Below are 13,603 nucleotides of genomic sequence, written 5' to 3' on the forward strand. Positions count from 1 at the left end.
CTATATGAAATTCTTGAAAGTAATATAAGTAAGGAATTGTTTTGTTAAAGGCGAGGCCCGAGGGTGTGATATTATGCCCACGCAACGAGATCGTTTGACCTTAAGAGGCTTGGCTAGAGGAGTCGTCCATGATGATTCAGTGATGGTTTGCAGTGGTGCTGAGAAGTATTATGTTGTGCCCATGCAGCGAGATCGTCTAACCGTAAGAGGCTTGACTTGAGAGTCGTCCAGGATAATTCAGCGATGGTTTTTAGTGGTGCTGAAATTATTCTCTTTTTGTTTATATCTTAAGATCGGGACCCGCTAGAAGCATTCCCGATCGGATATGTCTTAGGATGGGAAAATTGCTAGAAAAGATGGATTAAAAGACATAATTTGCTAATTTCGGTTTGGGTGCATATTCATGGTAAAAAATGAAGTAGTGGAGAGCAAATGTACGGGAGACGAATGAGCCCCGAGATGTTGAGAGGGACGGTGTTGATAGCGGTGATTCGTCAGCAAAGTCTTGAGGGAGAGTCTATGTGAGACGAGTCCCATATATTCCTGGATGAGGTATTATGTTGGATCGGATAGTGCTCACAGCACAAACTAGACGATCTCTGACAACCCCTCTTTGCAATCAGGATCGATGAGAGGGATGCCCATAAAGTGTTTGATACGACACCATCCTGAAATGGACAATTTCGTTCGAACAGATCAATCATATATCCTTGCAAGAAATAATTTTGGTGCGATCGAATCGGCTTGTTATGGGAACTATACTCTCGGTTATTTCCGAAGAGTTATTGGGAGGATAAAGGAGTAAGGATGGTGGACTCATGCATCGCATTGCATACATGATATTCTTCGATATTGATTCTAAATTCTTGAGTTTTATACTTCAGTCATCATTATTATATGCTTGTATGATCACATGATATATATGTACTCGTGTGATGTCTTGGTATATTATTTCGTGTAATTCCACGACGTCGATGACAATTTTTTCATAGATGTTTTACTCCCTCTCTTTTCTTCTGGTGTATTTGTATGCATGTTCAGATGGACCCATCAGCACTGATCTGAGGTTATCGCTTCACTATGTCCCATGAGAGGATATGGAGTGTTGAGGGTAATCGACACATTTACACAAGTCTTTGCGACCTGGAGCTGGATTGGGTAAGCAATGGCTCAGTTCTGCATCTTCCACCTTACTACGCAGTTCGAGAGGCATCATTCACTTTGCCCGACCGAAGACCTGCAACCGCCGGACTTTCTGTACCGGTTGAAGCTTGAGGCGTACCATAAGTTGTTAGGACCTAGCCCCAAATAGGATTCTCATCATCAGGATCAGCACCAAGAGAGAAAGACAGGGTCATGCCAAGGGGGTACACCCCGGACCTCTCAATGGATTGGGGGGCGGATGAAGTGGAGGAGGAGGAAAACAACGACGACTGTGTAGAGCTTATCTGCATAAAAGATTCAATTGAGGTCATTGAGATCTCTTCTGACTTGGAGGTGGAGGAAGACCCTAGCGAGGCTTCGAGTGCACCTCCGGTTTAGGAGGTTTCTCTTTTGTTTTGTTGTGATAGGAAGCTGTGTGAGGTACTTTTTGTAATGACAATGCCCCGACATTATTTTCTTTGCATTTTCAGCTTTTTTTTATTTGTGGTGATGATTAGATTTCGCCCGGTAGACAATTCTGTATTTATTCAAGAATTTTATGAATGAGAAATATTCAGAAAATAATTATGTTCATTTAATTATCTTCAATGTATTAAGAATTTTATTTTCGCAAGGTTTGAAAATGTGACGTCTTGAAAATGGAATAAGGTAAAAGTGAAAATGATTTGTAAGTTATAGGTTACATAAAAGAAAAAAAGGAAAAAAAAATTTACTTATTTTTCTAAAAGATTAAATATATTAAATATGAAATGATTTTCGAGGCGTTACATTTCATACTCGATATATGAGATTTACCACATTGTATTAAGGAGAAGCCTAAATATAAGTAGCATACAGATGTGCGCCTACAAAATATGTGATATAATTGTTTCAATAAAAATATGAAGCCCAAGTGGGAGATTGTTAGAAATTCATAATTTCTAATTAAGGTGAACATCATATATTTAATACAATTATATTGACTATTTGTTTTGGGGTTTCAAAACAAGTGATCTAATTAATGACAACCTAAAAGACTTCTGAAACTAATAACGAATATGGACTTAATGAGTGGATATCCAATGAGTTGACCTATAGTGGATAATGAGAACCCTATAAGTTAACACATAAGGAACGGTTATGGTCCCCAAGACACCAAATTACAAATAATTTTCACATCTCCCCGTTGGAGAGAAAACGAAGGTCCCAAAAGGAATTAATGATTTGGTTGAGGAAGACCATCATACCAAAACTCTCTCAAAAGGTATATCAAATGAGTAAATCAGAGAACATGGATTCAGGTATACCTTTATATCATTGTTTTATATTATGTGTGAGAATCATGAGATTCAAGATCCTAGGATTAGTATTTCACCAATCATCAGGAAATAGCTAATAAGCTGCATTTGAGCTATTGTTTTCACCATTGGAATAGTATATAGCTCATCCAGTTTGCAGGTCCGAACCAAGGGAAGGTGTTGGGAATGAAATTATGCATGAGGAAAAGGACTAATATTAAATAAAGAATGTATTTAATTAAATATTTTTATAAATGATTTTATTAAATTTTATAGTTTTATTTTATGTTCATTTGTTTGAAAGATAAAACAATTAAAATTTTAGAATTTTAAAATTTATAAATTGATGTTATCCAATTTTTAGAGTTCGAGATGTTTTTTATGCTCGTGGTCAAAATCATGGAGTTTTTAGGTTAAAATAAAATTTAGAGGCTGAAGAGGCTTTATATAATCAAAAATTTGTAACCTGGTCAATTACATTATAATTTTGGTATTGTTAAGAATTAGATGTATTGGGTGAAGGAGGATAAAACTAGGGATGACATAGATACCCAGATCCGCAAGCACTTGTTGGTAATACTTGTAATTGATCGGGTCTAGGTCCTTGTTTTTGGATCCGTAGGTAGTTGGGATTGAAGATTTAGAAACTCATTGTTGAACGAGTCCGGATTTGATTAATGAGATACCCTGACATGTGGGTACCGTGACCGGCAATTCTCTCTCTATATATAAAGAGAATATTAGATGTTAATATATAATTATGAAGTAATATTATGTTGATAGAGGGATATTAGATGTTTGATATGTTTTATTGTCTTATTTTAAATTACTTTTTCTAGTAAAAAAATTATATTTAAATGACAATTTAAAGTTATGGACTTGTACTTTAATTATGTTTTATAATTGTTGCTATCGTTTTTTTCTCTTTTATTATCTAAAATAACACGCATGATTATAAGAAACACATGCACAAATATATAAGTTGTTTTAAAAAAATTAAATATTTTCTGAATTTATAGGTACCCGCTAGGGGTGAGCATGGGCCGGGTTGGGACGAGTTAAGGCTTCTCCTTATCCGGCCCTAAATATTGGTCAGATCATTTTTTGAACCCGGCCTAGACCCGAAGCTAACCCGACCCTAAATATCGACTAGAACAACCTTTAAACCTAAACCCGACCCTAGATCTGATGAAAAATGATACATATATTTATTATTTATCAATACGTAATTTGACATATAAAATGATACATATATATATATATACATATATATATATATACATATATATATATATATATATATATATTATTAACCAACATGTATTTATGATGAAAAAATTAGAGAATCAATGATATTTTTAATCAAAAAAGTGTCATTACTCTATACACATTTGAATAGAGTCACATACAAATATGATGAGTGAATGACCATGAGACGGGTCGGGTAGGGTCATATTTGGTCCATACCCGACCCTAAATTTTGAACTTGAATCGATCCTAGACCCGATGAGACTCGACCCTATTCGGACCCAATCATGATAGGATCGTATTGGGCGAGTGGGTAGGGTCGGGTCGTACTCACCCCTAGTACCCGCAATCCATTGGGTACCCAATGACCCGTGAGTAGCAGACCCACCAGGTGTTTACACGGGTCTGGGTGCCAAAATTGTCGAACGGGGTGGGTCCGGGTAACGCTTTACCCAGACCCATCCATACATTTTGCCATCCCTAGATAAAACATTTGTGTTTGCTATTTTACTCTTCTAACTGAAAAAAACCATTTTTTTGTACTAGTAAGGATATCCCCTCACCTTATGTATAAGGAACTAATCTTTTTCAGGATGTGTGGCTGCCCCTTCCAACAATTGTCACTCCCAGAAATCGTTAAAGAATAAAGTGTTTAACAAACTATCTCATCATGAGATTTTGTGAACATAAAACACATAAAGAAAAAAGTATTTTAGGAAATTATGTAAATACTGCTCATGTGTTGTATTTTTGTTAGCATAGTTGATTTTTAAGACTATAACAAGTATGAAAGGCCTCTCTAGATACAAACAAGTAGTCTTTGTTAATCAAGTCTATTTAGACTTGTTGTTGGGGTACTTTTTGTTAACCAATCCTTGTAGACTCGTTGTTGGAGTATTGTTTCTTCACCATGTCTCTATAGTCTTATTGTCCAATTATTCTTTGGTGCTTAGTCATAAGACTATGAAAAGTCTAATTTGCATTAACCTTGTGTTTTGATGAAAACTACACATTAATGATTTAATTAAGTTTATGTTAAGGTTATTGACCAATCTACTAAGTGTGCAATACCATTTGTACAAAGATAAATTAATAATCAAATATGGGCATCCAAGGATCATCTATCTACATAGTCTGAGTTCACTAAGTTGTCCTACGAAAGAACTGACTGACTTAAAAGAGACATGTCTTAGAGGACTTAATTTGTATGTGGAAGCCAAGCTAGTTATGAAGCTTCTCACTTATCTATGGAATGGCATATGCACATAAACTCTTATCTAAGAAAAAACTTTAAAGTGTTTTCTTCTCAAGTCAACATCCTTAGATATACTCACTTCAGATATTTGTGAGTATCAAAAGGCCATTCCCCAAAAGCAATTATATTATCTAGTTACTTTCAATTAATAGGTCATCAATCTTCAACGATGAAGGTTATGCCTGTTGGAAATTAAGAATAAAAAGTATTCATTTGAGCTATAGATATGGATACATAGGAATCCATAGAGGATGAACTTTGTGTGCCAAAATACTTGGTTGATGGCGTTGTTATGGATAAACTTAAATATCTATGCACTGATGATGAAAAAGTAAAGTACGACACAATCTTAATGTTTTAATATTATTACTTTTGCATTATCTTAAAATGAAATCTTTAGAATTTCGCAATGTGTTAGTTCTAAAGATATGTAGGGTACTTTGCAAGCTACCTATGAAGGTAATAGTAAAGTAAAAGATGTTAGAATGAACATATTAATTCATGAATGTGACTTGTTTCATAGTGACAATTGGTTGTTACTTTGGCTCATTGTCTCACGGGATAGAGTGATAGTTGAAAAACTACAACAATGATTGTTATAGTTAAATATTATTGTCAGTAGCAAATGAACACATATAAGAAAATTAAATTGTCTATATCTAAAGTAATGTAAACATATATATGTTTGAACTTCTCAATGTTTCCAATTTCTTCATATATTAATATCTTTGATCCACACTATGAGTTGGGAATAGTAGGTGGATACATACCTATAACACATTACAGATAAATTAGAAAGTGTAAATAAAATCAAAACACAATAATTAAAATATACGCTTATTAATTAGTACTGACAACATCACCTTGTCCTTCCTTGATTCTATCATGTTTAGCATAATGCTTATAGGTTCAACAATAGGCTGATTGATGTAGTATTTGAAAATTTTCATAGTGTGGGATTCCCACAGAGTACAGTTAATGACATCACCATTGCTCAGAGCATAAAATAATATGAAAATTTGTAAAGATAACAATAGAAATTAAAGACACAAAAGATTACCTAAAATCTTTCATACTGAAAATAACTTTCTTCTGGGAGAATATGAGCTTATCAAAATCACCAATGATCTCTAGGTCAAACAAATCAAAATAAACATGAGTCATAATCATAAGAGAGAGAAATACATTTCCAAAAAAGAGGACATAAGAACTTTAATCTAACCTATTAACAAATCAGTTTTGCAGTTCCTAGCTAGGATGTCACTAAAAATTTTAAAATCATATTCAAATTCAGGAAATTCTCTCTATTTCAGGATGGTACCGGCAGTGAACTACATTCTGTAAAGATGAACACATGTCTTAAATTGGAGATCATTGTGCATGACATTCAAATTGTACATCGCATAAGTTGTATTCTCAACCAAATGTTCTATCTATTCATTAAAATCATCCTTTCTAAAGAGACTTGTACTTTGTCCCCTGAATTGATGAAAAAATACTATTAAAAACCAATAAAATTTTAAAAAATGTTCGAAATATTATTACCTTAAAATCCATTAAGATCAATTTTAGATGTCCTAGTTGAGTGGTATTTGGACATACCAAATTTTAGTGATTCTAACTGCAATGTTCCAAATGTTTTTTGAATCGTTCAAATTCATTATCATGTTGAATGGGCATGACATAAACATTATGTTGATATATAAAAAACACTCTCATACTCAAAAATGATATACTATTCAAAAATCATAAATATAAAAGGTCTACATAGAAAGACTAAACCTCAAATTATCAAAATAATGTACTATAATGCCCACTTAGAAATGCATGCATCAACATAGTGAACAAAGACTAAAAATTATAGAGATTAAAAATGCTCTAAATAAATTTTTTTTGTAAAAATTGTATAATGACCTTTTTTTAAAATATGTGATTTATGAAGTAAAACAACACATAATGTACAGGCCTTGTTATTTTAGGTATCAAATAATTCACGAGCATGCATCAACATAATGAACAAAAACTAATAATGGCAAACTAAAAATAATTTCAATAAAACATTTAAAAAAAATATGTAATGGCCTTTTTAAAAAAAGTGATTTATGAATTAAAACACCATATAATATAAAGGCCATGTTTTTATAAGGAGCTTGACTCTAGGCTAAAGACTACATTTTATGTATCATTAGGTAAAAATAACAAAGAAATAAAAGGAAGTAGTTTTATAAACATTATTCAAACATGAGGAACCTACATGATCACATACATACAAAAGTCACATTTTTTTAATAAAAATCCAAAAAGCAAACAAAGAAAAAAAGTTAACTAGACATCAATGTGAAGTACATATGATAGTTACACACTAAAAACAAAGTCCTAATTTGTTTATTAAAAAATAAAATCAAAGCTAGAAAATGGTCCACATTAAGTGTGGAAGTTAATATTTTTTGACTAAAAATCCAAGAAGGACAACATGTGCAAAGTGTGGAATGTGAAGAAGTATTTTTTAAAAATAATCAAGGAACAATGAACGGAGAAAGAGTAAAGTTCATGAGACATCATTGTAAAGCACATAAGCGAGCTACACACTAAATACAAAGCTCTAATTTGTTTATTAAAAAATTAATTCAGAGGTAGAAAATGATGATCCATAAATGCATCCATGTCCTTCACAGTAAGTGTGAAATTTCATATTTTCTAGTAAAAATCCAAGAAGAATAGCACCTACAAAGTATGGAATGTAAATGACTAATTCATTTTTAAATGGAGGAACAATGAAAAATGGAAACCTAGAAAAGACCCAACTTGTACACAAAAAATGGAAACCCAATAAACATCAACTTAATATATGGATATAAGCCATTTATAAAAATAAATGAAAAAAGGAAACCCAGAAAAGATGAAGGTGATCAACGGTTTGTTTCCATTTTTAAAAATAAATGGAAATAAAAGGTTAATAGAGTAAAGAAGTAATTTTTAAAAATAATTAGACTTTTCATAGTCTTATCACTAAGCACCAAAGAATAATTGAACAACAAGACTATAGAGACATGGTGAAGAAAAATACTCCAACAACGAATTTGCAAAGATTTGGTTAACAAAAAGTACCCCAACAATAAGTCTAAATAGACTTGATTAACAAAGAATACTTGTTTATATCTAAGGAGGCCTTGCATACTTGTTATAGTCTAAAAAATCCACTACGCTAACAAAACTATGACACATGAGCAACATTTGCACAATTTCCCAAAATACTTTGTTCTTTATATATTTTAGGTGGCACAGATAGTTTGTTAAACACTTAATTGAAAATGAATTTTTTCCAGATAAATTATTAAAAATGATATTGTACATTACAAAAAAAGTATATGTACTTTGTACTATGTGCCCTTTTTGGATGGGGTTAAATCAGTAATTTAACAAGGTAATGAAACGAAAAGTTGAAATATGTCCTTTCATTTGCATGTCAAACATGTGTTTTTCCACTTTCACAAGGCTAAGGTGGAAAATGAAGTAATTCCATTTTGAAACTCACACTAACCGTCTCTCTCTTCAAAGTCTTCTCTCACAATCTTCGTCTTACTTTCAATCTCAAACTCATCCATAAGGTAATCCATGGGACTGCTTAGGAGGATGACAAACAATGGTTACCATTTTATTGTAACCATAACCCTTCATTTTTTCACTCTCTTTCATCCATTTACTTTCCTATCTATTTGTAAAGAAGTCATTTTTAATGGGTTACGAGGTTTGAAAAAAAATGGTTACCATTTTATTGTAACCATGAAACCCTTCATTTATTATATGGATTTCGTCTATTTCATTTGCCATTTTTTTATTTTTAAAAGTGATTTCTTTATATACTTTCCATTTTTTTCCATTTATTTGTGGAGATGACTTCAAACCAATGATCATATTCATCTTTCATTTTTACTTGATTACAAAGTTTGAACGAAAATGAACCCTTAAAATGAAATCTTTAGAATTTCGCAATGTGTTAGTTCTAAGGATATGTAGGATACTTTGCAAGCTACCTATGAAGGTACTAGTAAAGTAAAACGTGCTATAATAAACATATTAATTTATGAATGTGATTTGTTTCATATTTTACCAAATAAAAATATTAGTGATTTTCAAAGGCATTTCTCTCATAATGCTAATCATCTCACTTATTTAGGTAAAGTTCTTACTAGTGATAAATTTTCCCACAAAGTGTTGAGATATATTTATATGACTTGCCAACTCAAATTAACTATTGTTATGGAAGCAAATGATCATTCTACTATGACCATTATTACATTGTTTTTGAGAAGCTAAAATAACATTAAATGGAATGAAGTCTTACATAACATGAAGAAAATGACCGAACGAAAGCAACACCATGAAGAGTAGAAAATAGTGAAGAACAATAGGATAAAGATAGCTCCCTTGTGAGAAAAGTTTATAGAAGAAATGAGGCTTTATAATATTCCAAGGTCAAGCAAGAGGAATAATAACTTTTCTCTATACAAAATTACATGCTATGAATGCGGATATCAAAAGCACATTAAATTCACTTGTCCCGATTATCTCAAGAGAATTGATAAAGTGAGCAAGTTCAGAAAGGATAAGGACAATAAAGACAAAAGTGGCTACACAATATAGGGTGTCAAGTGGTTCAGAAGATGCTGAAAATGCAAAGCTCATCATCATGACTCGATGTGACCAAAAACAAAGTGAGAATGAAGTTATTGAAAGTAAATCCTAAAATTAAGTATTTTTCACAAGATAATTGAGTATCCATTAAGGAGATTTAATTGATTATATAATCAATTAACTCATTTGAAATTGTTGTGAAACTTATTTTTATACAGATGATCAATTATGACTAGGAGATGATCGACTGATTAGTATCTACAACCGAAATATAACCGGTTTTAAGAGGTAAAGACTTCACACAATTTAATACTAGTTGATTAGTGATTAGTGGTGATGCCACACTTTCATAAGGGTGTGCACATGTACACCTTGAATAAATTTTTTATACATTACCCTTATAAGCAATATTCTTTTAACCTTATATCATATAAAAATGCATACTCCTTTTATCTTATTCTGATACATTTTAATGACATATAAAATGATATATAAATACAATAATAAATCATTTGTATAAGAATGTCTTAAATAACTAGCACAGACATTTGAAAAAAATTATTAAAAGATGAAATTACGTTAACATATATGTTGTTAGAATCTACTTTTAGTAAAAAGGATATCAGCGTTCTATAGAAAATTCAACAAACACGAATAAATATAAATCATATGAAAATAACTTTGAATGGAAAGGGTAAGTATAATAGCTTGAATAAAAAATGTATGCATCCATACTATAACAGTTTTTTTTATATACTGTTAGTTCATCCTTTATTGTTCATTTTTAATGATCACTGACTCTTCAAAAAAGTAATATAAATAAATTGTGAATAAAGTATTGATTGTGTATAAATCTTTATACAGTATATACATATTATACTCTAATAAAGACTTTATCCAACCTTAAATAATGCTTAAATAATGATGGAGGCTAACTTTAAAATGAAGCTAACCTTAACCAGGATAAAATTCAACTATATCAAAGTAATTATTTCATATCAAATTGAGTAAGTGTATAAGGTAGTCATTGACGTAAGTTTCACTTAAAAAAATATAATATTAGTATAAATAGTATTGATAATTAGGACTGTTTTATTTACTTTGTCCATGTACATGTCCACCTAAATTAGTGCATGCATGAATATATTTATTTTTAAATAGAGCATAAAATATCATATTATATCTGTCTCAAACATGGATAGAATGAGCTTGCGAGTCGCCAAATAAAATTAAAAAATATATATATACGAACATATAAATTTATATATACTAGTCATACAAAATAAACAATACATAATTTATATATAAATATACAAATGCACTTATCCTAATAAATAATCATACAAATAGAACACTACATAAAATAAAATGCATATATATAATGCAAAATATGTATGATACATAATTTATATATAAATTGAACAATCCATATGCTATAATATATAAAATACAAATGCTTATATATAATACACAAAACACAAATCTATATAGATAATAAGAAAATGATAGTATTTTCTCACATCTCATATAAAATACATATATAACAAATAGAATATACTTTCTCATATTTTTAAAAATACATATAAATTATATATTTGATATTCAATACTTTATCTAATAATATCAATGGGTTGCCCATGTTATTACCCATAGAAATATTTGCATGCAAATATGGCATGTTGGACAATTTAGGATGAATATGCACATCTTTCGTACCCTATCCATCAATATGTATGGAGGGATGAACTTGACCCAAATTATATATGATAATATAATCTAACTTATATATTGAGTTAGGTATACTCGTTACAGTAAAAAGAATTTGCAAAAAAATGTCAAATTTCTTAATAAGAAAAAAAATATATACAATAATAATATAAAAATATTATAAGTTGTTGGTCTATCATCAATTATTTATTTTATTTATTATTAATTGTTTAAAATAAAGTAATATAAATTAATGGTGAATGTAAAGTGTATAAATATTAAAGTCTTTTTTAATAAGGGGTAGAAATATGATGATGAAGTGAAGTTTATTTATTTTAGCTGGACCAATCCAATCTCAAATACAGTAAACAGGCCCAAAAGTAGGCCTTGTTTTATAGCATCACTTTCAGAATTATAAAACCCTAAACGCATCTTATTTATAAACTTAGTAGCAGCTTCTTCAACTTCTGAAACCCTAATTTCTCAGTGAAGAAAAAATGGCGGTACCTTTGCTTTCCAAGAAGATTGTGAAGAAGAGGGTCAAGAGGTTCAAACGCCCTCAGAGTGATCGCAAGATCTCCGTCAAGGTCAATACATTTTCTCTCTCCTTTCTTAATTTCATATTGGTTTTGTTTTATTTTTAATGTGTGCCCTAAGATTGTGTAATATGGTCGCTGAAATTTTTATATGATACTTATATTGTGTAATAAGTTTTATTTTACTGGTTTTAAGGTTTTATTTTTTATAAAAATTTTCTAGATTGTTAGGTTGGTTGATTTTTTTTGTTTTGTAACATGTTTCTATCCATGTGTGGTGCTTTTTTAGTCTTCTTTTTAATCTGGGTAATTCTCGTTTTGATGTTGAAGTTCATGTAGTTGAATTATAGTATTTGTTGCCTTAGTAATAATTTGAACTATTTGATTGTGTAATATGGTGACTGATGTTTGTATCTTATCCTTTTATCTTATAATAAGTTTGATTTCCTAGGTTTTAATGTCTAATATGATGTATCGTTAAAGATCGATTATCTCATCCTATATATTTCAATTTTATACCTTATTTGTGTTGTATTTGCTGGAGAATCTCATGTTTGTTTTTATCATTTGGATCTATTCCTCATTTTGACATGTATCTTGTATATTTTGGTGAAATAGTTTATTTTGTAATTTTGAACCACAATGCGAGTTTATGATCCCCCCCCCCATGTTTATCCTTCATTTCTGCACTAGAATGATGATTATCAACATGCACTACCATCTGATCTCTTGCGCATCTTCCAATCTTGTTTTTGTGTGCTATTTAAGCTGTTAATTGTTTTTTGTTTGAGGATTACACAATATGTATTACATAATCTATGTTGGAGCCTAATAATGTTCTGTAATTTGCGTTGACTTACTTTGAATGCATGCCTTATATTTTCTTTTATTTTGGTTGTTAATACGTGATTGTGGAGTAGTAAACCACTCATCTGATTAGTTGTATATGCTAGTTAACTTTGTTGGACCCAGGTGTTAATTGGGTTGGATTTGGTTGCTTATGCTGAAATATAACCATGTTTTGGCTTTTTACTTGCAACAGCCAAGCTGGCGCAGACCCAAGGGTATTGATTCCCGTGTCAGGAGAAAGTTCAAAGGATGTGTGTTGATGCCAAACATTGGTTATGGTTCAGACAAAAAAACTCGCCACTATTTACCAAATGGCTTCAAGAAGTTTGTTGTGCACAATGTGCAAGACCTTGAACTTTTACTGATGCATAACAGGTGAAGTACTTAATCTCATCTTGTATTATCTTCCTTCACGACTTTGCATAAGATTATCTGCTCAATATACCATTTGTTTTGATGTTAATTCAGGACATATGCTGCTGAGATTGCTCACAACATCTCCACAAGGAAGAGGAAGGAAATCGTTGAGAGAGCTGCTCAACTTGATGTGGTTGTCACAAACAAAACCGCCAGACTTCGCAGCCAGGAGGATGAGTAGATCTGAGTGTTATTTATGTTTTGTAGTGAGCTTCAGTTGGTACACCCTTTATGGATTATGATCATGATCACTTTTGTTTTTTGTTTATTGCAAAAACCTGTTGCTTGTTATACATTTGACTCCAGTTGGTTAGTTTATCTTGCTGTTTCACTATTTTCTGTTAATTCTTGGTATTATCTTGGTGTTTGTTCATAGTAACATGTGATTTTTGATTGTTTTTTCTTGTCTTGTGAAATCCTCACAACATGGTGATGTTTATCTGGGTTGGTGTCTCTTTCTATTAGAGAACTGACAATGGTATTCTTAATTTTTTAAGAACATGTTAATGTTGTTC

At 31.1% G+C, this 13,603-nt stretch overlaps 1 protein-coding gene across 1 annotated transcript; it reads left to right on the forward strand.

Moving 5' to 3' along the window:
- Nucleotides 11,716-13,442, forward strand: LOC109343603 (60S ribosomal protein L32-1-like). Its single transcript, XM_019581990.1, has 3 exons — nucleotides 11,716-11,873; nucleotides 12,865-13,046; nucleotides 13,140-13,442. Exons 1-3 carry the CDS (start codon nucleotides 11,784-11,786, stop codon nucleotides 13,267-13,269), a joined length of 402 nt encoding a protein of 133 aa, XP_019437535.1. The 5' UTR covers nucleotides 11,716-11,783; the 3' UTR covers nucleotides 13,270-13,442.

Source organism: Lupinus angustifolius, chromosome LG03 (genome assembly GCF_001865875.1).
Source record: "Lupinus angustifolius cultivar Tanjil chromosome LG03, LupAngTanjil_v1.0, whole genome shotgun sequence".
NCBI lineage: Eukaryota > Viridiplantae > Streptophyta > Magnoliopsida > Fabales > Fabaceae > Lupinus > Lupinus angustifolius.

Coding starts and splice junctions, on each gene's coding strand:
- LOC109343603 (XM_019581990.1), top strand. CDS start 11,784: ATGGCGGTACCTTTGCTTTCCAAGAAGATTGTGAAGAAGAGGGTCAAG. Junction 11,874..12,864: donor ATCGCAAGATCTCCGTCAAG/GTCAATACATTT, acceptor TACTTGCAACAG/CCAAGCTGGCGCAGACCCAA. Junction 13,047..13,139: donor CTTTTACTGATGCATAACAG/GTGAAGTACTTA, acceptor ATGTTAATTCAG/GACATATGCTGCTGAGATTG.